Here is a 23,435-nt window from a genome sequence, read left to right on the forward strand (position 1 = left end):
GTCCTGTCCTCTGGCTCTCTCTGTTCCTGTCCATCTTACACACTACGGACTCTTTCATGCCTAAAGGAAATCCCTATGGAACCAAGCTCCTTCCCAGCTGCCTTATGGACGGCTCTGTGAAACTGTCACCGACTGGTCTGAACCCATGGCCCACGCTAACCGAATCTAGACCAGTTCAATCCCAGGGAGCAGCGTGGCAACTTGAGTGGTCGGAAAGTTCATTCAAGATCAGCAAAAATAAAATTTAATTTTGCTCAAGTGTGGGCAGTCAGTCCTTCTCTGACGCCCACGCTAACCGAATCTAGACCAGTTCAATCCCAGGGAGCAGCGTGGCAACTTGAGTGGTCAGAAAGTTCATTCAAGATCAGCAAAAATAAAATTTAATTTTGCTCAAGTGTGGGCAGTCAGTCCTTCTCTGACAAAAGCGCAACTGTTCTCTCCACAGACAGCTGGCTCGGGAAGGGCCCTCTGAGGCTGGTCATCTCCCAGGTGGGACATCTCAGCCCAGCGGGAGGGCTTCGGTTCCAAAGAGGGGGCTACGTCAGGGTTTGCAAGGACTGTTGGCACTTGCCACACGGTCGCTCCTCCGCCTCCTTGCAGTCCTCTTGCCAGCCCAGCCCGCAGCAAGCCCGGGCTCCACTCCCAGGTCAGGCAGGGGCTCCTTCAGGCCTCAGTGCAGGAAGAGCCCCAGCTACCCTAAAACACCTTCCTGGGCACGCAGCCCTCCAGCTCCAGCAGCTCCGGCCATCCCTCGTATTTGTTTGTGTCTGGGCTGTTCTTTAAGAACTAGAGAGAGAGAAGAGAGAGAAATATGAACAATGGGGTAGGCTGTTTAGGACTCACACCTGCATTTGCACTGTGCTTTAAAACCTAAATGCCTCACTCAAATCCTCCTCACCACAGCCCTATGGTGGGGTGTGGGATATTGCTAACCCATTTCATAGGTGGGGAAACCGAGGCTCAGAGAGGGGATGCAACTTGCCCAGGGTCTCAGATATGGGATCAGAGTCCAGTTACTGCCTATCATGCCCTGTGGGGGCACCAAGTGCTGGGTGGCTTGGAGAACTGTGGCCCCTCCCCCAAATTCTCCATCTGCCCCTCTAGGACAGCCCAAATAACAGTAATTACAGCAGCAATAAAAGGAAGAATCCTAATAATTCTAAAGTGCCTTATGTATTTAATCCATACAGTTGCCCTAGGAAGTGTGTGCTATTATCGTCCCATTCTAAAGATGGGGAAACCAAGGCACAGAGGACCAAAGTCACTGCCTGTGGTCACCCACTATGTAAGATTAATTAATGCTACTAATAAATATATAAAGAGAATAAAATTGTTTAAGATTGTGTTTAAAATGCTCAGGGTTAGTTTACTGGAGAAAAAATGTAAATGGCAAAATTGTCTATTGAAATAATTATGGCTGACCCTTAGGAAAAAAAAAGAAATTCTAGATGCTACTTCTCTAAAACGCAGTTTCCCACGTGCGAGAACGAAGGACACACTGGTTTTAGTCATGTCATGGTCTTTGGTTCATTTTTGGGTGATGGGTGGCAGTCAGCTGGTCGTAAGAACAGGTACAAGACGGTGCTCAGTTTCCTATACGCTGTCTTGGCCCAGTTTCAATGGGCATGTCATGGTCTTTGGTTCATTTTTGGGTGATGGGTGGCAGTCAGCTGGTCGTAAGAACAGCTGGTCGTAAGAACAGGTACAAGACGGTGCTCAGTTTCCTATACGCTGTCTTGGCCCAGTTTCAATGGGTCTGGAGCCGACGCTTCCAGGAAGAACAGCAGCTGCCAGTGTCACCTCAAGCTTCTTCCCAGAGCCACACCCTGGGCAGCTCCTGCGTGGCGTTCTGCAGCCCCCAGCCCCGGCCTCCTGCGGTTCTTCACCCAGGGGGTATAAACAGAGTTCTCTTCTCTCCTTTAGCACAGGCTACACTGAACTCTTCCTCATTTAAAAAAAGTTACCTGACTATATTCTCTTAGAAACACACACATACAAACCGAACCAACATTTTCCAGACAGGGAAAAAAATCCTTCCCTCCCTTCTTCGTCTTCCTCCTTGGAGTTCAGCACCCAGTTTCCAGCATCTGTCTCTTCTCTGCCTCTCTCAGCTCCTACCCCCTCCAGGCTGCTGCCTGAGAAATGCATGAGAAATGCATCTGTACTGCTGAGAAGTTCTGAGACCTGAGCAACCTGGTGGAAACATCTCCAAGTCTCTGGTTTCTTGTCAGTGAGATAATAATTGGACCTGCTTCACTGTGAGTGTTAAATAAGACCCTGCACACGACTTGCTGAGCGCATGCCTGCACAGAGCTGAATGCGAGTTTTTCTTATTATCAGTCTGCTCTTGCCACTCTCCTGATTAAGCCTGCCATGGCTCTCCATTGCCTGCAGGTCAGAGTCCACTCTTCTCAGTGTCCCACAGGTCGAAATCATTGACCCTTAGCTCCCCGTCTTGGGATCTGGGCAAAGATGAATGTTCTCACCACTAGAGACCAGACTATGTCATGCCAGGGAAGGCCTGGCCAGTTCCCTCAGGTTCCTGGAATTGCTCTGAGCTGGGAATGCACAGATGGGGGCTGCCCCTGATAGACAGAGAAGACCCAGCATTTCCCTGGGGGCCGTCAGCCCTCTGTTGACTCCATCCTTCCTGCTGTGAGTGCTCCTCAGACTCCACCTCTGCATGCCACCCAGATGCCTCTGCTCAGGGCCACCCTGGGTAGCGATGGCAGGGACCCATATTATGGACCCTTCTTGACCCCTTCCATATGCCCAGATGGGTTCTCCCTGTGTCCCCACAGGGAGCTTAGAAGGGGTCTTGGGGCTCCCCCAGTCCAAACCCTGCCCTTTCTAGGTGGGGAGACTGAGGCCTTAAGGGGAAGGGGATTGCCAAGGTCACGGCTGGGACCAGAAGCCAGGCATCCACCCTGCCCTGCTCTGGGCCCCCTTCTCCAACCCCCAGCCTTCATCTCTACATCTTTCTCTTTCCTCCATGCCTTGCTCTTCCTTTATTCTCTTCTTTTCCTTCTCTTGTTGGGTGCTTATCCACATACCTATGCATCAATGGATGACCCACGTCTTACAAAATGGTCAAGGCAGTTTCCTGCTGTGGACTGGCCAAAAGAACCACCCTGACTTTAGGAGTGAGTGATGACCGGGTGGCCCTCCCAGGAGACTCCTCCCAACAATAAGGCCTGTGGTGGGTGACTGTCTTTTCCACCCCCAGCCCCCTCCTTGTCCATCCATCCCTGGCACCCTCCACCCCCTTCACTGGGATGTGGAGGTGGTCAGGAACCCACCTGCTCAAAGGGGCTTTTATTCTTGAGGTCTCTGGCCCCTAAGAAGACCCAGCTGTCCCGGAAGCCCAGCTGCTTTGCATAGGAGCTCCCCAGGTTGGTGAAGAGGCTCCTGATTTCATTATTCATTCTGAAGAGGACCAGAAAGGACAGTCAGGATGTGGGGATGGGTCAAAGGGGCACTGGGTGGTGGGATGAGAGCAGGGTGAGGGTCTCAAGGACTTGCCCATGGACAGTGCCTGGAGAAGGGGCCACACTTGGGAAAGATGGGGCGGAGGGTCCAAGACTTCCTCTCCAAAAGGGCCGTGGATGGGGCTGGAGAGGTGCTTCTGTTTACAAATATAATACATGTTCATTTGTAAAAAATGGAAGAGCACAAAGAAGTAACTAAGAAATACAGTCTCACCTTTCCTTGACATAGTCATAAGCATTTTAATATATTGTTTTTTTTCTCACTTAGAACTAGAGGGTGAGCATGCTTCCATGTCCTGAAATATTTTCTACACCGTTGTCTTTGATGCAGTATCTTCACTTATGTATATATAATCATATATCATATATTTCCATGTGCCATAATTTCTGCAACCAGTCAGCTGTTATTGGACAGGGAAAGTGTTTCCAGCTTGTCACTCTCGCAATGGTGGCTGTGATGAGCCTCCTGGAACATCTCTTTATACCCTCACCTGATTATTTCCTTAGGATAAGTTGCCAGGAGGAAATGGACTTGGTGGGAAAGCAGAAAAGGACATCCAGGGTTTGGAAGTAATGGTTTGCATTACCCTGTGGCCTGGCAGGTGGAGTTTTTTACTTACTTGGTCCCCGGGTCATCATAGGAAGCCACCAGCACCAGGGTGCCCTCTGGAATTTCCGTAAGGAATTTCACCAGAAACTTCACATCTGCGGGAGGAAGGAAAATGAGATGCTGGTCGCTTAAGGGAAGTGGCCGATGGTCACCGTCATTCTCTTCCACTGCCCTAATGACCCAGGAGTGGCCTGGGGCAGACTCAGAAGATAGGAGGAGGCAGCATCCCAGGGCAGAGCTACCTATAGCCCTTGTCCTAGGGGAGGACAAAGCGCACAGAGGGGTACTTGTTCAAGTCATCTGGGGCAACTTTGGGACTCTGGAATCTTAAAGTCCCCCAGATGACTGTGATGTGTAGCTGGGGATAAGAACCGCTGGTGAAATGTGCAGGTTGTCTGTGCTGACTTTAGATGGTACACCACACGGCCCGAAGCAACTGAGATCACTGACAGAGAACCTGAGTCTCCTACAACTGTCCTGCTACTTCAAGGAGCAGGGCTCTGTTTGTGTCTTAAATGCCTCCCTAAATTCACAAATCTCCCCACTTAACAGAGAGTAGACCTTGGTGCAGCCCTGGGTGAGGGAGGCGGAAGGGGCAGATCAGCATCCAACTTGCTGTAAGGACACTGATTTGTTTCCATTGTGCTTATTTTTCTAGTCACCTTCCCTATACAAGAAATGATAATAGCTTTCTACTTAGGGCACTGATATAGTTTCCTTTTATTATATATTTGTCTAGGTTAAAAGTAAGTAAGCTGATTTAAAGGAAAATACTAAGAATGCAGATGGTACTGTGGATATGATGCACTTGAGAAGTTTGGGAAAGAGGGGCCGAGTGGTTAAAGCAAGGACTACATCTGTCCAACGAGGATGAGTAATGGCCCTACTCAGAGCATCTCTGTAAAGCCCAAAGATGACAATGACTTTGGGTCATACAGTAAGTGCACTCTAATGGAATTATACATTATTAGCTGGATCAGCTACATAGTTTGCAGGGGCCAGTGCAAAATGGAAGTGCAGGGCATTTCATTAAAAAATTATTGAGAATTTCAGGACTGTGACAGCAGAGAATCAAACCAAGGGTGAGGTTCCTCTAAGCATGGGTCCCCGTGTGACTGCCCTGCCCACTGGTCACGTGCCCACTAAGGCAGCTCCGATTATTAGTGTTCCAGCGAAGGCCCCTTGGAGAAGAATCGACTCCCCCAACCAAGGCCAGCTGCCACCCAGATCAGAAACACAGAAGCCTCCGTCAGTCACCGCAGCGCTCTTCCAATGAAATAGCCCTTGAACTTCTAAGACAAAAAGGAAGAGCTCTTCAAGCTCCATTAACTTGTTTGTGTTTCTAGCAGATATTGTGGTCTGGCACTTGTCTGGGGTGGACAGTGGGTATGTGGAGAAAATGAAGTGTGCCTTCTGTTAATGATCACCTCACTTTTAAGCCATTTTGTCTCCTAGGGAAAGGGCTACTTGCTCTCAACGCTTCTGTTTCTGGTGCCCCATCAGCAAATGAAGTGTGCCTTCTGTTAATGATCACCTCACTTTTAAGCCATTTTGTCTCCTAGGGAAGGGCTACTTGCTCTCAACGCTTCTGTTTCTGGTGCCCCATCAGCCATGGTAACATGCAAGTTTATAATAAGGGATTTTAAAGTTTTGTCTCATGTTTAATTTTTTTTCCCTCCTTTTCAATCTGACAGATGAACTCCTTGCTTCTGAATCCTCTGGATGGAACAAGGGAGGAAGGAAGAAAAGGGACGGGGAGGGAGGGAGGGGATGGAGAACACTAAATTAGCTTCCCTGGGCCCCTCCAGCAGCCAAGCAGGCCCCTCCCGGCCATGACTGCAGGTTAGCATTTAATCCTCACGTCAGTCTTATGGAGTGGACACTCTGGTTACCACCATTGTACAGGAGAAGAAACTGAGGCTCAAAAATGCCACCTGCCTCAGGTTATGCAGCCTGAAGCTCCTGGCTTGAGAGACTAGACCTTTTCCATAAACCTGACATCAGGCCACCCCAGCATCTGCAGGTCCTGGGCAGAGAAGAGATGAGGCCTTTGGCCCACGGCCTGCCCCCTCCCTTCTCACCCCTGTCCCCAGCTCCGTAGTGTAGCAAGAAGGGCCTTGCACCACCCTCCCATCCAGCAATGGCTATCCCTTGTCACCCTTTGGTCCCAGGGGTGTGTCTGCTGGCTTGGGGGAGGGGCATGCCTGGGGAAGAGGCCTGTTGGGCCCTGATGCGGGCTCCAGGCTGGCACATCCCCTGGCCCTGTAGACTCCTCACCCAGGAGCTGGAACATAGCTGGGGAGGGACAGGTGGGGCCTCTGAAGCCCTGGGCCCAGGACAGGGTCCCAACCGCCCATCTCTAAGAGTGGTACTGCAGACCACCTCCTAAACATCCCCCGTTTCCCACATTTTAGCCCCTTTGTTTGCAAGGCTGAGGGCTTCCTGCTCTCTGTCACCTGGTGATTTGTCCCCCTCCTGGGCTCACATGTTTAGGTGGGTGCAGGCAAGCTGGGTTTTCCTTAGGGGTTGAGACAAAGATGAGGGGATCCAGGAGAGCAGAAATCCAGCTGTTTGGCAGCACTGTGGTCTCTTCCCCTCTGTGAGGAGATTTCCAGGGTCAGTGACTACACTCGCTCTGCGTCCCATGATGGCCAAGCCCGGAGCTGGCCTGTGGGCTCGGGGAGATGGAAGGGAAATAGCCCAGCTCGGCTCCAACAAGGGGGCTGGAGCTCGGTTCATCCACCCTGATGAAAATCAGTCCTTGCAGGGCCCAGATCTCTGCCATTTGCAAAGGGCCACGCTGCTGCCTTTTCGGTCCTCATCCATCCTAATTCCAGCACGTTTTGAAAGATGTCAGAGTGCGGGGTGAGGGCCCCACCCTGCCCACAGATCCTGGCTAGTGAGGAAGCTGCTGGTGGGAAATTAGAGGTTGGGATCCCAGCCCAGGCAGGTCAGTGCCTGTCTCACCGGGTAGTGCTGAGGGCAAGGCAGTGACTTCCTAAGGGGCCTGCCCTGTGCACAGAGAAGCTCAAAAAGCATGTCTGTGCAGAGAGCTCAGAGCCCTAGAGAGGTCCTTTCTGGACCCCAGAACACCTTTTCCTGTCCTTGGGTCCACTAGGGATCCCTGCGACCTTGAAATAAAGTACCCTTTACCTTGCAGAGCTTGAGAGGGTGTACACCGACATGGCCATTCACCTAGTCCCTAGCCCTGCAGGGCACACACGCCTGGCCCCCAGAGGCCAGCACTGGCATTTCTTTGCCTGAGGGTCTTGTCTGGCCTCCACATCCCACTTTGTCCCTTGAGGGCAGGCCAGAAGTGCTGGGAAGTGCCAAGGAATTAGAGGTACGAGGGCCCCAGCTCCCTCGCTCCTCTGGGATGTCTTTGAGGTGTACATATGGCACTGGCTCCAGAGTCCCAACTGTGTTACGTTGAAGGGTGTGATGACCACTCTGAACTGGCTTCTGTCCTTGCCCTGTCTTTCCTCTTCACTCCCCTGCTGACACTCCTGAGGTCGCCCTCCCAAATACACCATCGCGGGATCTGCGTCTGGGAGATTCCAACTAACACAGCAGGAAGGAATTGCAAAGGCAGCAGGACGACCCTCACCGCCCCCCAACCGCCCAGTGCCTGTCTCCTCTCTCTGGGTGTCTCTTGTGGAAACAAGTGCCAGGCACCCCACGCCAAAGGCTCCCCTGCCCCAGGAAGTGGCTCACCCCACCCCATGACTTCATTGTTAATAGAGGTGCCTACCTCCAGAGTACATGTCGAAAATGGCCTGTCTCAGCAGCGTCCCCGTGGTTCCTAGGGGTTAAGAGAGCAGAACCATTATTTCCTGTAACGTGTCATTCTGCTCGTCATTTTGCTGAAAACAGCCACTCTGTGGTCTAAGGTCTAAAAACAGAATAAGAATTGAATGAAATTAGGTCCTGTAAAGAGCATGCGGGACCAAAGTAGGTGCCCAGTGACTGACTGTTGGGCTGACCTAAGAGGTCCGAGAACATGATGGCGAGGGTTTCTGGAATCCGACAGAATCCGAGTCTGTGTTCTGTCCCGCCACGTCCTAACACACGACTTAGCATTCTGACCTCAGTGATGTGGGAACTAAATGAGACATATTTAAAATAGATAGTAAGCATACAAGATACATTTTAGCTGCAAAGTAGTAATAAAAATAATGATGATCATCATTATTATTCCCACCTAAACACAAAGTCTGTAACTTGAGTCCTCCAGCTCTTGAAGGCAAAGGGATATGCAGTGGGCCAAACAGGGCCCTCGATTTCCCAGAGTCCAATAGTCCGAATTGCGTTTGCGGTTTGTGCTGGGAGAAGGCAGAAGGCCACGTCCTCCGGGAGGGGTGTTTGGGGGAAGGCTGCAGTTCTCACTCGCGGTCACTAGATGGAGGTGTTGCAGAGGGGATGGCCGCTCGCTCGTGGCCTGAAGCGGGTGGGGCCGGGCCGGGGTAGTGGCCGCTCTCCCCGCGGTGCGCGGGGCGGACAGGCTCACAGAGCAGCCCGGAATCCTGAGCCACGTAGCGTCCTCGTAGAGCTCCACCTGGGGTCCGGGGACGGTGGTCTATGAACCCCTGAGACTGCTTTTGAGATGGCTTGTGGATTTTCCTGGAACTGGAGTGGGGGTGGGGGAGCATACTTGGACATTTCTCAAAGGAGTAGCATCCCCACCGAGAGGTTACGGACCCGCGGATCTTCAGCCATGCGTTTGTTGTTCTGGCTCATTGCACAGAGGAGGACTCTGAGGCCCTGAGATGATTTGTTGGTGGGGTGGGGGAGCATACTTGGACATTTCTCAAAGGAGTAGCATCCCCACCGAGAGGTTACGGGCCCGCGGATCTTCAGCCATGCGTTTGTTGTTCTGGCTCATTGCACAGAGGAGGACTCTGAGGCCCTGAGATGATTTGTTGGTCTTCCCCACAGCTGGCATGCAGTAGCCTCCGTATACTTGTTTGGAGACAGTCCTGGTCTAGGGAAGTAGTTCAGCTGAGTGATTAAGACTTGGAGTCAGCCAGATCCGGGTTCAACTCTAGATGGTTCTATTGCTTGTGTGACCTTGGGCAAGTTGCTTAACCTCTCTGAGCCTCCCTTTTTTACCTGGAAAATGGGGATGTTGAGCATAGCTCCATTCTGGTATCATGATGAGTTTAAATGAAATAGCTAGCACACAGCTCAGTAACCGTTAGCTCTTATTGTCGTTGATGGTTACTTTTACTCTTTGCCTTTGTGAGAGGCAGGGAAGGAGGCCCCAGTCTGGGGACAGCTCATCAGAAAATATTCAGAGGTTTTCTCAGGCATTGGCCTATTTGGGGGAAGCAAAACTCAGCAGATTTCAGCCAGGTCAGCTGCAGCTGGAGGCATTTCCTGCCCTCCCTCACTGTGGGGTGTGAAGATTGAGTGGGCTTGTTGATGGATGCAGAACATTCACAGAGGAGTGCTCTGAGACCAGCCTAAGCTGCCTGCACATGCTCCCTTCAGGGAGGGGCCACCATCCCAGAGCTGGGGTGAAACAGGCCTTAGCTCTCCTCAAGGCTGCAGAGAAGGAGCAGCCCCTCTCAGAATCCTGCCTCTCCCTATCCAGCCCTTCCCAGGCTCCCAGGAAGTTGGCCAGGACTGTCCTCTGACTCCCATTCATCCAGGCAGGACCCTATCTCTACCCCAAAACTTGACCTCTCCCCTGACCCAGCAACAGTTCTTGGCAGAGGGGAAAATAGCTTCCTTTAGGAGCAAAGTTCAAGGATTCAGAGTTGGCAGGGCCAGGGCTCCCATTCTACCCTGTCACTTCCTAAGTGTGGTCATGTGGTCATATCACATGCAAGCTTGACATTTTCCTTCCTGAGCATTCCTTGCACGCTTTTTCTCCACTCAGCTTGACCTTTGTCCCATGAAGTGGCCCTTGTTCCCTGTCTAGGAGCAGAAAGCAGGAGGTCTTAACTGGGGCCAGACCAGTTGGTCCTTACTTGACCCTGTAAACTCACTCCCTCTTGAAACGTGTCCCTATTTCAGACTTGGTTGCTGTTTGGCCTCCTATTTATCACCTGCTGGAGATGCAGCATTATCAGGACCATTGCCCTCCCCTGGGTCTCCCTGCCTCCAGCCTCCCAAGCTAGAAGGAGGTTTCTGGAATGCAGGGCTGGGCATCCATGCCCTGCTCAAAGCCTTTCCATGGCTCCCTACTACCCTCAGTTTCAAATGCACACTTCATAGCAGACGCTTAGCTGCTCATCCTTCGGCCCTGCTGGTCTCCCCAGCCTCACCTCTCCCTGCTGCTGCTTCCAGGCCTGCAAGCCCCTCTCATCCCTGCTCCCTACACAGTGTTGCCCCTGCCTGGAAGAAGCCTCCCCCACTTTTCTCCTGGCCAAGCCCTGCTGTGGTTCAGGCCGCAGCTAACCATCACCTCTCTCGGGAAGCCTTCCCTGACTACCCTGCTGCACACTCTGCACCCCGCTCCTGGAGCTGTGCTTCCTGCTCCTGCATAGCTGCTTAGCATGTTGGGATTGTCTGTGAACTTCACGGACACCCACGAGGATGTCCTTTTACTTCACGGCTGGTCCCCAGACCTGTACAGCAAGTAGCTGCTGCCTGAATGAATGAATGAATGAAGGTGGGCACTCAGTATGTGATCTCACATTGTCATTGACTGTCCCCATGGCTGCATGTATGTTGGTTTAAGCTGGGGTGTCTTTGAGGATGGGTCATGTTTCATAGAAGTGCATCCTCTTGGGATAGGAGCATATGGCAGGGGCCTGGCCAGGACTGTGGTAGACCTGGGTTTTGAGACCTCCTGTTCCCCCAGGCCAGGCACAACTCCCCTTTTGAGCTCTACAGGATGACCCTGGGCACATGGTAGGAGCTGAGCCAATGTCAGCGGGATAAATGTGCAGCCACCCCACCGCCTTCTTTGGAGATAAGAGTGTGGTGGGGACTGTCTTGGGAGTGGATCACAACTCACCGTTCACCAGGGCGATGTTCAGACCTCTGCCCACATTGTTTTTCACAGGACTCATGATCCTGAAGACCAGGAAGGAAAACAAAATACAACAGTTGGTCGTGAGCACGGAACGAGCACTGCTTTTTTGACTGGGGACCTCCAAAAGGGCCCACATTGCGCAATTCAGAAGCACTAGGAAGCACATGGAATAATGTGAGCCATCTGTTTTCCCTGGAAACTGTGGTGGGCTGGATTCTCCAAGGAGTCTCTCATGGTATATTTGGACCAGAACAGTCTCTTAGAGAAGAGACAAGATGTCTGCCTGGGGCTTTGAGGTATTGGGGGTGGGGCCAGCCTACCTCCCCAGGTTGTGAAGCCTGGTGGCCAGGAGGAGACAGAACCCAGAAAGTTGCTACCATCCTGGGGCATCTGCATTTCCCGTGTGGAGCACAGCTCTGTTTCTGCTGGCCCAGCATCCACACCTGTCTTCTGGTGGTTCTTAGGTGAGCTGTCCTCCTCCACTCTCAGGCCAGGTGGTTCTGGGACTGACCAGTCTCTCCCAGGTCTGGACAAGCAAAGCATCCTATGGCCCTGGCCATAGTGATTGGGCCAGGCATGGTCATGTGACCCAGGCCAGTCAATGAGACCCAGTCTTGGGACCTTTGCAGGGATAATTCAGACAGGAAAGCTCTTTTCCCATTAAGGGTGGTAGGCTGGGCTAATACGTGGGCCAGGCATGGTCATGTGACCCAGGCCAGTCAATGAGACCCAGTCTTGGGACCTTTGCACGGATAATTCAGACAGGAAAGCTCTTTTCCCATTAAGGGTGGTAGGCTGGGCTAATACGTCAAACCAGCTGGTGGCCTAGCTCCTTGGCCACATGGAAAAGTATATTACAGTAGAGAATAATGAAGCTAACAGACAGAGGAGAGGAGAGCTGAAGATGGTGTAGAGGGAGCCCTGATGATATGGTTTGAACCCCTGGAGCCAGCTGGTCCTGAAGCCCACTATGTCTGGCCTCTTAGGAACACGAACCAATTTCCTTGTTTTGCCTAAGCAAGTTGTAGTTGGTTCAGAATCCTGACTTAAATATCTGCCTCTGTCTTCTTTCATAGGATGCACTTGCTGCCCCAGGGACTTTACTATGTAGGTTGGATAAGGGTCCCCAGTCTTTCTCCCATACCTGCGTGGGAGCCCTGGTGCCTGCTGCATGTGGGCTTTGATGCCCGGGTCTTCATCTTGAACCCACACACACACACAGGCATCTCCTTTCATAGGAAGCCTGCATGCAGCTGGCTGTTAGACCTGAGTCCAAAGTTTGGCTGTGCTACTGCTGGCTTGGCAGGTGACCCTGTCTGACCTCCGTGTTTTCATCTTTACCATAGGAATGACAGCAGCCCACCTTCCAGAGGGCTGGGGGAGTAAATTAGAAGAGGCAGTAAAGCCCCTGGCAGACATGTGAGCAGTTTGGATCCTTGTTATTTGTGACACACACGCCTAGAGTGAAAGGAAGCTTAGCGGAGGTGTGGGCTGACCTCACGGGCCTGTCCCCGGCAACTCTGGAATTTTCTAATGAATGAATGAATGAAATAAAAGAAACGTAGGTGCCCCTTAGGTACTTACATGTGGTCCTTGTTATTTGTGACACACACGCCTAGAGTGAAAGGAAGCTTAGCGGAGGTGTGGGCTGATCTCACGGGCCTGTCCCCGGCAACTCTGGAATTTTCTAATGAATGAATGAATGAAATAAAAGAAACGTAGGTGCCCCTTAGGTACTTACATGTGGTTCTCAAAGCATATGGAGGGGCCCACGACGTTGGCGGCCCCACTGCAGATTTTAAATGCGAAGAAGTTGGCTGGGCAGGACTTGCTGAGGCCACACTTGGTCTTCACGACCCCTGGGAGGGAAGAGACCGGCCTTGGTGAGTGGCAGCTCGGGAAGGGGCCTGCTGGAGGTGGGATGGGCCGGCCCAGGGAGCCTGCTCAGGACACACTCAGAGGTCTCTTCCTGGAGAAGCCTTTGCTGAGCTCCACGGGCCTCCAACGCCCCATCTAAGCACGCAGCACACTGGCTGTGTGTCTGACTATCCTGGAATGAATTTTTGGGCTTCCCATCACAGCCCCAGCCCCAGCACAGGGCCCTCAGTGGATGCGTGGAGTAACAAGTAGTGGTTAATAACTAGAGTCACGGTGATGAAGGATTCTCCTGAGAACCTCTTTCTTGGGCCACAGCAACCTTTTGAGTGCCCAGAGGCCCCTGTCAACAACCTCTTGGGGGCCCTAGCCTGAAGGGTGGAAGCGCCTCTCTCTAGCCAGGTTCCCTTGGGCACATCTTCAACCTTCTTGCACCTCAGCTTCCTCATCTGTAAAATGGGATACTAAGCTGCCTCCCCAAATGGGTTCTTGTGAGAAGTAAATGAGCACAGGTTAGTGCTCAGTACCTGTGGGCTCTTCTCATCCCTCATTCCTTCCTCACTCATTTACTAAGTGCTGGGCCCTGGGAGCCAACAGGGAGCAGGCAGGTGGCGCCGGCTCTCCCACTTGGTGCTTGCAATGCAATGGACATTTGCTATGTGGCACCTCTCATGACTGTGGCTGATACTCAGACCCATGTGCTCTACACGCACTCCTTACAGGGCAAGCCCAGGAGGCCCATGATCAGCAGGAGACGTGGATGGCACCCCAAGATGCAGTCACTGAGCACTCAGCCCTCAATGGTGTCCTCACAGCTATGACAACATCTGCACTTCCAGCCTAGTGGGCTCTACTTTATGCTAATGCATGCTTTTAGCACCACCTGACAGTTTGGAAAGCGGCATTAGGGATGATTGGGTAAATGTGGAATTAGAGAATGTTTACCCTCAAAGGCAAGGTGGGGCTTGGGCGGCCTTTCTCTCCCCTAGCCCCTGTTCCAGGCATATGGCTGGGCTCTGTCAGTGTGTGTTCAGGAGCAAACCCAGAGGCTTCCTAAGAGAAGCTTGTGCATACAGAGGGCTTGCAGGTGCTGGGCACTGTGGCAAGCACTTTATGTTTATTATCTTGTTAAATCGTCCCAGTAACACCTATGCCTGGCACACAGTAGGCACTCTGTATGTCCTCATTGGATGAACACATAGAGTATTTGTGCCAGGCTGAGCCTGAGGGTGGGAGGGACAATGGGGTCAGGATGATGAGGGTCTCCAGGGCACTCGCTGGCCTGTAGGGAGCCTAAAGGTGAATCAGGAAAATGTACCTCTGGGGGGACACAACCCAATGGTACAAGCTTGGCAGCTGTGGCACCCTTGAATAGGTGAAGATGTCCCTTCCAGAGTGAATGTGGCCCTTGCCGGGGCACCCTGCTTGGCTTGGGGTCAGCCCTAGTGATCTGAGAGGAAAGGCCTGTCCTTGATTTCAGCACCCTCACCTGCTGGATGCAAACCAGGACACTGTCACTCAGAGAACAAGGGCAGGAGTGGAGACACACAAGGGGCTGCTCAGGAGAGAGCGTGGGCATCCAGGCCTGGCTAGGCTCCTTCTCCCTCTAAGCAGGACCCCCAGGGAAGGGGCCCATCCCTGCCCTCGGGTTGGCTGAGTGATGCCAGGGCGATCCCCAACCTGGGCCTGGCTCCTCTTGTCCTGTGAGCCTTGGGGCCCCACCTCCACTGGCCCCCTTACCGAGGCAGGGATTACTTCAGGCCTGAGGGACCACCCGTGGAGTTTGCCCAGAGCCTAATCAACTGCAGCTAAGTCTGATAAACCCGATGTCAACAGCCTGGCTTAAGCAGGCTTTTCCAGAATTGATTTTCTGGCCATCCAGCCTTCCAGGTCAAGCTTCTGGATGAAGGGAGGTGATGCCCAGAGGGTCTCAGCCATGGGAGGCAGGGGATTTGCTCTCTGGGTCTGGCTTAGGGGGCTGCCACCCCCAGCTGCCTCAGACCCCGAGGCCCTAACCCTTTAGGAACCCCAGCACTATTGCTCAGGGCATGGAGCTGGTGCTAGCAAGAGCACTGGTATGTATGTGGGGGTCGGGGGGGTGAAGTCAGGACACTTGGGCTGCTCTTCCTCTAATCTGCTGTATGACCTGCCAGAAATCTTTTTCTGTTATTTTTGCCAACTGGCCAGAGAAATCAGGGAGTTGGTTTAAATCAGGATCATCAAATAGGTTTCCTCTTAAATGTCAATTTGGACCTACTGTTAGAGGTTTAATGATAAAGCTCTTGATACTACCTGTGAGCTTGGAGGGAAGGAATGCTTGGATTGATTGGTGATGTCTGCCATGGGAGTGGGCAGGGCAGAAGGAAGCAAGTGCGCTTGGATCTGCCATCCCCCCAGCAGGAGGTGTCTAAGTGTTTGCTCAGCACCTGTGACACTCTTGTGCCTTCTTCAGAATATGACTGAAGAGGCTTCAGGGAGATGGGGTTGAGGGTTTGGGGTGAATGGTTTGGGTCGATTCATACAGTCTTTGATCTCTGTAATCCCACAGTGTACTGGGGCTTTTCTTAGTCAGGTAAATCCTATTCCTGGAGCTGCAGCCCTCTTCAGAGTCATCACCATGTTGGGGAGGGAGACTGAGGAGGCCTGGAAGTGTTGTCTCTTGCAAAGAGGTGTTGAGGGGGTGGGCCCTGGACTAGAAGGGGGTGGGGTTGACTCTCATTCTACCACTTACAGCTGCATGACTTTGGCCAAGAGGTTTCACCTCTGAGCCTCAGTTTCCTCACCTATAAAAACAGGATAATTACAGCACCTGAGTCCGGTGGTGTGTAGGATCACATGAGATGCCTGTGAAGTTCTGATTACAGCATCCGCCACTCAGTGGGCGCTCAGCTGTTGTTACTGTTCCCAGCACCAGCACCTGAGTCCGGTGGTGTGTAGGATCACATGAGATGCCTGTGAAGTTCTGATTACAGCGTCCGCCACTCAGTGGGCGCTCAGCTGTTGTTACTGTTCCCAGCATCAGAGCTCTGTCTCTGCCTGCTCTGCCCTTGGCAGTGGGGGCCTTGCTGAAGCCTTGTTCCNCCCCCCCCCCCCCCCCCACACACACACACACAGGCATCTCCTTTCATAGGAAGCCTGCATGCAGCTGGCTGTTAGACCTGAGTCCAAAGTTTGGCTGTGCTACTGCTGGCTTGGCAGGTGACCCTGTCTGACCTCCGTGTTTTCATCTTTACCATAGGAATGACAGCAGCCCACCTTCCAGAGGGCTGGGGGAGTAAATTAGAAGAGGCAGTAAAGCCCCTGGCAGACATGTGAGCAGTTTGGATCCTTGTTATTTGTGACACACACGCCTAGAGTGAAAGGAAGCTTAGCGGAGGTGTGGGCTGATCTCACGGGCCTGTCCCCGGCAACTCTGGAATTTTCTAATGAATGAATGAATGAAATAAAAGAAACGTAGGTGCCCCTTAGGTACTTACATGTGGTTCTCAAAGCATATGGAGGGGCCCACGACGTTGGCGGCCCCACTGCAGATTTTAAATGCGAAGAAGTTGGCTGGGCAGGACTTGCTGAGGCCACACTTGGTCTTCACGACCCCTGGGAGGGAAGAGACCGGCCTTGGTGAGTGGCAGCTCGGGAAGGGGCCTGCTGGAGGTGGGATGGGCCGGCCCAGGGAGCCTGCTCAGGACACACTCAGAGGTCTCTTCCTGGAGAAGCCTTTGCTGAGCTCCACGGGCCTCCAACGCCCCATCTAAGCACGCAGCACACTGGCTGTGTGTCTGACTATCCTGGAATGAATTTTTGGGCTTCCCATCACAGCCCCAGCCCCAGCACAGGGCCCTCAGTGGATGCGTGGAGTAACAAGTAGTGGTTAATAACTAGAGTCACGGTGATGAAGGATTCTCCTGAGAACCTCTTTCTTGGGCCACAGCAACCTTTTGAGTGCCCAGAGGCCCCTGTCAACAACCTCTTGGGGGCCCTAGCCTGAAGGGTGGAAGCGCCTCTCTCTAGCCAGGTTCCCTTGGGCACATCTTCAACCTTCTTGCACCTCAGCTTCCTCATCTGTAAAATGGGATACTAAGCTGCCTCCCCAAATGGGTTCTTGTGAGAAGTAAATGAGCACAGGTTAGTGCTCAGTACCTGTGGGCTCTTCTCATCCCTCATTCCTTCCTCACTCATTTACTAAGTGCTGGGCCCTGGGAGCCAACAGGGAGCAGGCAGGTGGCGCCGGCTCTCCCACTTGGTGCTTGCAATGCAATGGACATTTGCTATGTGGCACCTCTCATGACTGTGGCTGATACTCAGACCCATGTGCTCTACACGCACTCCTTACAGGGCAAGCCCAGGAGGCCCATGATCAGCAGGAGACGTGGATGGCACCCCAAGATGCAGTCACTGAGCACTCAGCCCTCAATGGTGTCCTCACAGCTATGACAACATCTGCACTTCCAGCCTAGTGGGCTCTACTTTATGCTAATGCATGCTTTTAGCACCACCTGACAGTTTGGAAAGCGGCATTAGGGATGATTGGGTAAATGTGGAATTAGAGAATGTTTACCCTCAAAGGCAAGGTGGGGCTTGGGCGGCCTTTCTCTCCCCTAGCCCCTGTTCCAGGCATATGGCTGGGCTCTGTCAGTGTGTGTTCAGGAGCAAACCCAGAGGCTTCCTAAGAGAAGCTTGTGCATACAGAGGGCTTGCAGGTGCTGGGCACTGTGGCAAGCACTTTATGTTTATTATCTTGTTAAATCGTCCCAGTAACACCTATGCCTGGCACACAGTAGGCACTCTGTATGTCCTCATTGGATGAACACATAGAGTATTTGTGCCAGGCTGAGCCTGAGGGTGGGAGGGACAATGGGGTCAGGATGATGAGGGTCTCCAGGGCACTCGCTGGCCTGTAGGGAGCCTAAAGGTGAATCAGGAAAATGTACCTCTGGGGGGACACAACCCAATGGTACAAGCTTGGCAGCTGTGGCACCCTTGAATAGGTGAAGATGTCCCTTCCAGAGTGAATGTGGCCCTTGCCGGGGCACCCTGCTTGGCTTGGGGTCAGCCCTAGTGATCTGAGAGGAAAGGCCTGTCCTTGATTTCAGCACCCTCACCTGCTGGATGCAAACCAGGACACTGTCACTCAGAGAACAAGGGCAGGAGTGGAGACACACAAGGGGCTGCTCAGGAGAGAGCGTGGGCATCCAGGCCTGGCTAGGCTCCTTCTCCCTCTAAGCAGGACCCCCAGGGAAGGGGCCCATCCCTGCCCTCGGGTTGGCTGAGTGATGCCAGGGCGATCCCCAACCTGGGCCTGGCTCCTCTTGTCCTGTGAGCCTTGGGGCCCCACCTCCACTGGCCCCCTTACCGAGGCAGGGATTACTTCAGGCCTGAGGGACCACCCGTGGAGTTTGCCCAGAGCCTAATCAACTGCAGCTAAGTCTGATAAACCCGATGTCAACAGCCTGGCTTAAGCAGGCTTTTCCAGAATTGATTTTCTGGCCATCCAGCCTTCCAGGTCAAGCTTCTGGATGAAGGGAGGTGATGCCCAGAGGGTCTCAGCCATGGGAGGCAGGGGATTTGCTCTCTGGGTCTGGCTTAGGGGGCTGCCACCCCCAGCTGCCTCAGACCCCGAGGCCCTAACCCTTTAGGAACCCCAGCACTATTGCTCAGGGCATGGAGCTGGTGCTAGCAAGAGCACTGGTATGTATGTGGGGGTCGGGGGGGTGAAGTCAGGACACTTGGGCTGCTCTTCCTCTAATCTGCTGTATGACCTGCCAGAAATCTTTTTCTGTTATTTTTGCCAACTGGCCAGAGAAATCAGGGAGTTGGTTTAAATCAGGATCATCAAATAGGTTTCCTCTTAAATGTCAATTTGGACCTACTGTTAGAGGTTTAATGATAAAGCTCTTGATACTACCTGTGAGCTTGGAGGGAAGGAATGCTTGGATTGATTGGTGATGTCTGCCATGGGAGTGGGCAGGGCAGAAGGAAGCAAGTGCGCTTGGATCTGCCATCCCCCCAGCAGGAGGTGTCTAAGTGTTTGCTCAGCACCTGTGACACTCTTGTGCCTTCTTCAGAATATGACTGAAGAGGCTTCAGGGAGATGGGGTTGAGGGTTTGGGGTGAATGGTTTGGGTCGATTCATACAGTCTTTGATCTCTGTAATCCCACAGTGTACTGGGGCTTTTCTTAGTCAGGTAAATCCTATTCCTGGAGCTGCAGCCCTCTTCAGAGTCATCACCATGTTGGGGAGGGAGACTGAGGAGGCCTGGAAGTGTTGTCTCTTGCAAAGAGGTGTTGAGGGGGTGGGCCCTGGACTAGAAGGGGGTGGGGTTGACTCTCATTCTACCACTTACAGCTGCATGACTTTGGCCAAGAGGTTTCACCTCTGAGCCTCAGTTTCCTCACCTATAAAAACAGGATAATTACAGCACCTGAGTCCGGTGGTGTGTAGGATCACATGAGATGCCTGTGAAGTTCTGATTACAGCATCCGCCACTCAGTGGGCGCTCAGCTGTTGTTACTGTTCCCAGCACCAGAGCTCTGTCTCTGCCTGCTCTGCCCTTGGCAGTGGGGGCCTTGCTGAAGCCTTGTTCCGACCCCCTGCATTTGAGGCCCTCAGCATTCCTGCCCTCCCCATGCTCTCTCCTTGCTGATCAGTCCCTGAGTCTCCAGCCAAGGTCCCCACTGGAGCTCTGCACCTTGTCGCCTCCTCCACAAGGCACACCTGAAAGGCCACCTCCTCCCTGAAGCCTTCTCTGACCCAATCCCATAGGAAGGAGGTGTCCCTCCAGGAGCCCACAGTGCTTTCCCTGCCTCTCTTGGCACACCTGGCATTTCTCCCCCAACAGACAATCAACCCTTCTGTTTGTCTCTGGGGGCCCCTGGCACTTTGGAGCAGGAACCCTGAGCCAAGCCTGGGGTCTTTGCAATAGGTATAAGGAATACAGCCCCTGCCCTTGGGGCTCCCAGCCAGGCGGGGGCATCAGGGGAGGCAGGGGCAGGGTGTGGTCCAGACTGCAGGGGGAAGACTAGGGAAAGAGGACAGTTGAGCTATGTCCCTACCAGTTTGAATGGCTGAGAGAGGGCCACGCCTGCCACAGGGCTGGGGGGTTTCAGAAGGCGCCATTGGGCTGTGGGAGGAAAAGGCTGGGCAGACTCTGGAGACTTGGGTTTCTCTGGAACCTGCATGCAGGGCAGGGAGGATACCCTGGGACATCTTACCCTAGGGCAAATCTGTGTGTGTGTAGATACTCACGGATCTCCTTGGTGGTGGAGTCTGCTGAAAAGAAGACAGAATCTGGTTAGACAGAAAGCACTTTGGCCCTTTTTGCAAGATGAAGGTTGGGGCTGGGGGCTGGGGGTGGGAAGTGGGAAGAAGGGACTTTAAAATGGCATTGTTGAAGTGAGCTAAAAGTTTCACCTCATCTGGGAGTCCTCTCTCACTTGCTGCTGTCACCCATTCACACACATGCACACACAACACATATACATGCACACACAGACACACGTGTACACACAGAGAAACACACATGTACACACACTCGTGCATATACACATAGACACACGTGCACACACAGACACACACAAGCACAGTCACACACACGTATGCACATACACAAACATGCACACATACATGTACGGGCACACATGACTCTCATGGTTAAAATGAAGCTGGGCTGTGTTGTGAAAACCACTGGAGTCTAAGCCCTAACTCCTAGTGTGTGACTGTGTGTGACATTTAATCTCCCAAGCCTCAGTCTCCTTGACTGCACATGGAGACCATCACAGCCACCCTCATTGGGCTGTGGAGAGATCCAGCAAGATTCAGCTCTAAGGGGCCTAGCCAGGTGCCTGGCCTCGCCCCAGCTGTTGCTGCTGGTTGGGCCGTGTTGGGGCATCTCTTTCCTGACTGTCTGCAGGACCTTTCAGGCCCTCAGTCACTTCCTAACGTCTTGTTATCCTGTGTCCTAGTTGTTTCTGCAGTTTTACGTCAGGTATCCCACCATCCTGGCAGGAAGTCCTAGAGGACAGGGCCCCCAGTAGACACAGAAATGCCAGAGGAGAGACCTCTTCTTTTTGGGGGGACCCCCACACTTACTTTCCGCTTAGTCCTCAGGGGGCTGTCTATCCTGGAGCATCCCCATCCCCTGCCTCCAAGGCCCCAGGAGTAGCATGTGACCCAGGCTGGGTCAACCATATTACATTCCCGTGGAGACGGAGACCTTCCCTGAGTTGACATGTGGCTCTGGCAGAGAGAGAGAATGTGCCTTTTCCAGCTCAGCTGGAAGTCGTGCATCCGGAGAGCCATTACATTCCCGTGGAGACGGAGACCTTCCCTGAGTTGACATGTGGTTCTGGCAGAGAGAGAGAATGTGCCTTTTCCAGCTCAGCTGGAAGTCGTGCATCCGGAGAGCCGGTGGCCATCACGCCTGCTGAGGAGAGAAATCTGCCCGTGGAAGTAGGTTCTGACCTGTTGAGGTTAAGTTCAACAAGCAGAGCCTGGGGATGTAGAGAGACAGGCTCCAGGAGCTTTGTGGGGGCCCCTGGATCAAGCTGCACCTGAAGCCAGGTATTCATGGACTTCCCAGTTCTGCAACTGAAGACATCCTGTTTGGTTGAAACCACTTGGAGTTGTACTCCCATCTGAAAGAACTCTGCCTAATTTGCCAGGTAAATCAGGAGTTCTTAATCTCCCGATTTCTGTGTCACGGATCCCTTTGGTGGTTTGAAAGAGCCTATGAACTCCCCTCTGAATAAATTGATCCCTACTTCCCTTGAGACACTCAGCACTTCCTACTCCAACAGACTTCAAGTTATTAAGAGCACAAAGCAAAATAGATTTGATTACAAAGGAAACCAATTACATATCAATGTAATAATAAAAACAAAAACACATTTGCGCTATAGTAATAGATGCGCTTCTATATTAATGCATTAAATGATGGAGTGGGGGCATGTGCGCCCGGGCTGGGCTGGAGCAAGTGAAAGTTAGACTCCTTTTGGTGCCAGAACACTGTGGTTTTTACGGCCATTTTTCCCGTTGGCTACATTTCCTGCCACTGTGAACACTTCTCCAGACTTGGATCATGTGAATGCACTTTCGTTTTTGTATATTCTGTAATCAAGGCTGTTGGTTGCTCTGATTCAGACCATGAGCAGGGCCACGTGTTCCTCATTTCGGGGTCCCCGGAACCTAACACAGCACTCAACACCCCATAGTCATTTGATGATCGTTGGTTGGAGGTGTTGACTTGCCAAACCCCAGGTAGCTGAGTTCTGAGAGAGAAATAACTACTGGGGTCTCCTTTCAACCACTGTCCCTCTCCCACCTTGGGCTGGGCTCTCTCCTCTAGAGGACACCCCCAGCTCCACACCCTCTCTCAGTGTTGTACACTGACCGGGGCTGTCTCTTCTGAGGCCGTCAGTGCAGCCAAGCCCATCTCTAGTGAGGTTGGGGAGATGGCGGCCATCAACATCTATGTAAACTTATAAATCATCCCAACACAGGCTGTGGTTCATGCTCAATAGGAAGTGGATGGGGTGAGGGACCTCAGACACTCTACCACGGGATTGTGCTAAAAACGGGGCAGCCGTCAGCTGGCCTGGGTCACTACAGATTGTTATGTTTGGCTCTGTCAGTGGAGGTGGTTCTTGTCCCTACTTCCCTTGATACTCAGCACTTCCTACTCCTACAGACTTCAAGTTATTAAGTGCATAAAGCAAAATAGATTTGATTACAAAGGAAACCAATTACATATCAATGTAATAATAAAAACAAAAAATATATTTTTTTGTCCATACAGAGGACAAATTCAGAGGTATAAACCCTTTCCCCTCCCTCCTTCCTTTGATCAGAAAGGATTTAAATCTGGAAAACCTGGTTTCCCATTCCTGTTCTGACATCCCTGAGGGGAACTTGGGTGCGCTTTTAAATCTCTCTGAGCATCTGCTTTCCCAGACCACATGGGAACCACACCAGAAGTCACGCCTGAGTCCACTCCACAACCACATCGTGCATCACTCCACAGGCATTTGTGCAGATTAAATGAGACAGTGCACATAAAGCACCTAGCATCCATCATCCATCCGTCTGTCAGTTTGTCCATCCATCCACCCATCCATCCATCCATCTTTCTTTCATTCAGCACATGTTTACTAGGCACCTGCTCTGTGTCAGGTGCTAGAGAGATGGATGTACTCAAAACAAAATCCTTGCCTTCAGGAAGCTCACATTCAAGGGGGCAGAGACAGGTAACGACTGAGGAACCAAATAAATAAACAACATAATGACAGATGGTGATGGCGTTCTGAAGAAAATACGCTGATGTGAGAGAACCTAAACTAGGGGAGGGGTGTGCGACTATAGCTGGGTTGTCAGGGAAGGCCTCCGAGGAGGTGACATCTGAGCAGAGACCTGAAGGCTGAGAAGGAGTGGGGCATGGAAGGCAGGTGGGAAGGACCTGCATGAAGAGTTTCCAGGCAGACCTCCCTT

At 52.4% G+C, this 23,435-nt stretch overlaps 1 protein-coding gene across 1 annotated transcript in view; it reads right to left on the reverse strand.

The window, feature by feature from the left end:
- Nucleotides 1-357: 357 nt before the first annotated feature.
- Nucleotides 358-23,435, reverse strand: part of FAM3D (family with sequence similarity 3, member D) — a 26,022-nt gene continuing 2,944 nt past the window's right edge. The window contains exons 3-9 of the mRNA XM_008591095.1: nucleotides 20,199-20,222; nucleotides 16,432-16,549; nucleotides 11,063-11,121; nucleotides 7,850-7,900; nucleotides 4,109-4,193; nucleotides 3,300-3,426; nucleotides 358-786 (exon numbers count right to left, since the gene is read on the reverse strand). Coding sequence (XP_008589317.1) covers nucleotides 697-786; nucleotides 3,300-3,426; nucleotides 4,109-4,193; nucleotides 7,850-7,900; nucleotides 11,063-11,121; nucleotides 16,432-16,549; nucleotides 20,199-20,222 — 554 coding nt within the window. The 3' untranslated portion in view covers nucleotides 358-696. The remainder of the gene's footprint in view (nucleotides 787-3,299; nucleotides 3,427-4,108; nucleotides 4,194-7,849; nucleotides 7,901-11,062; nucleotides 11,122-16,431; nucleotides 16,550-20,198; nucleotides 20,223-23,435) is intronic.

The sequence above is a fragment of the Galeopterus variegatus genome, unplaced genomic scaffold (genome assembly GCF_000696425.1).
Source record: "Galeopterus variegatus unplaced genomic scaffold, G_variegatus-3.0.2 Scaffold6626, whole genome shotgun sequence".
NCBI classification, from domain to species: Eukaryota; Metazoa; Chordata; class Mammalia; order Dermoptera; family Cynocephalidae; genus Galeopterus; species Galeopterus variegatus.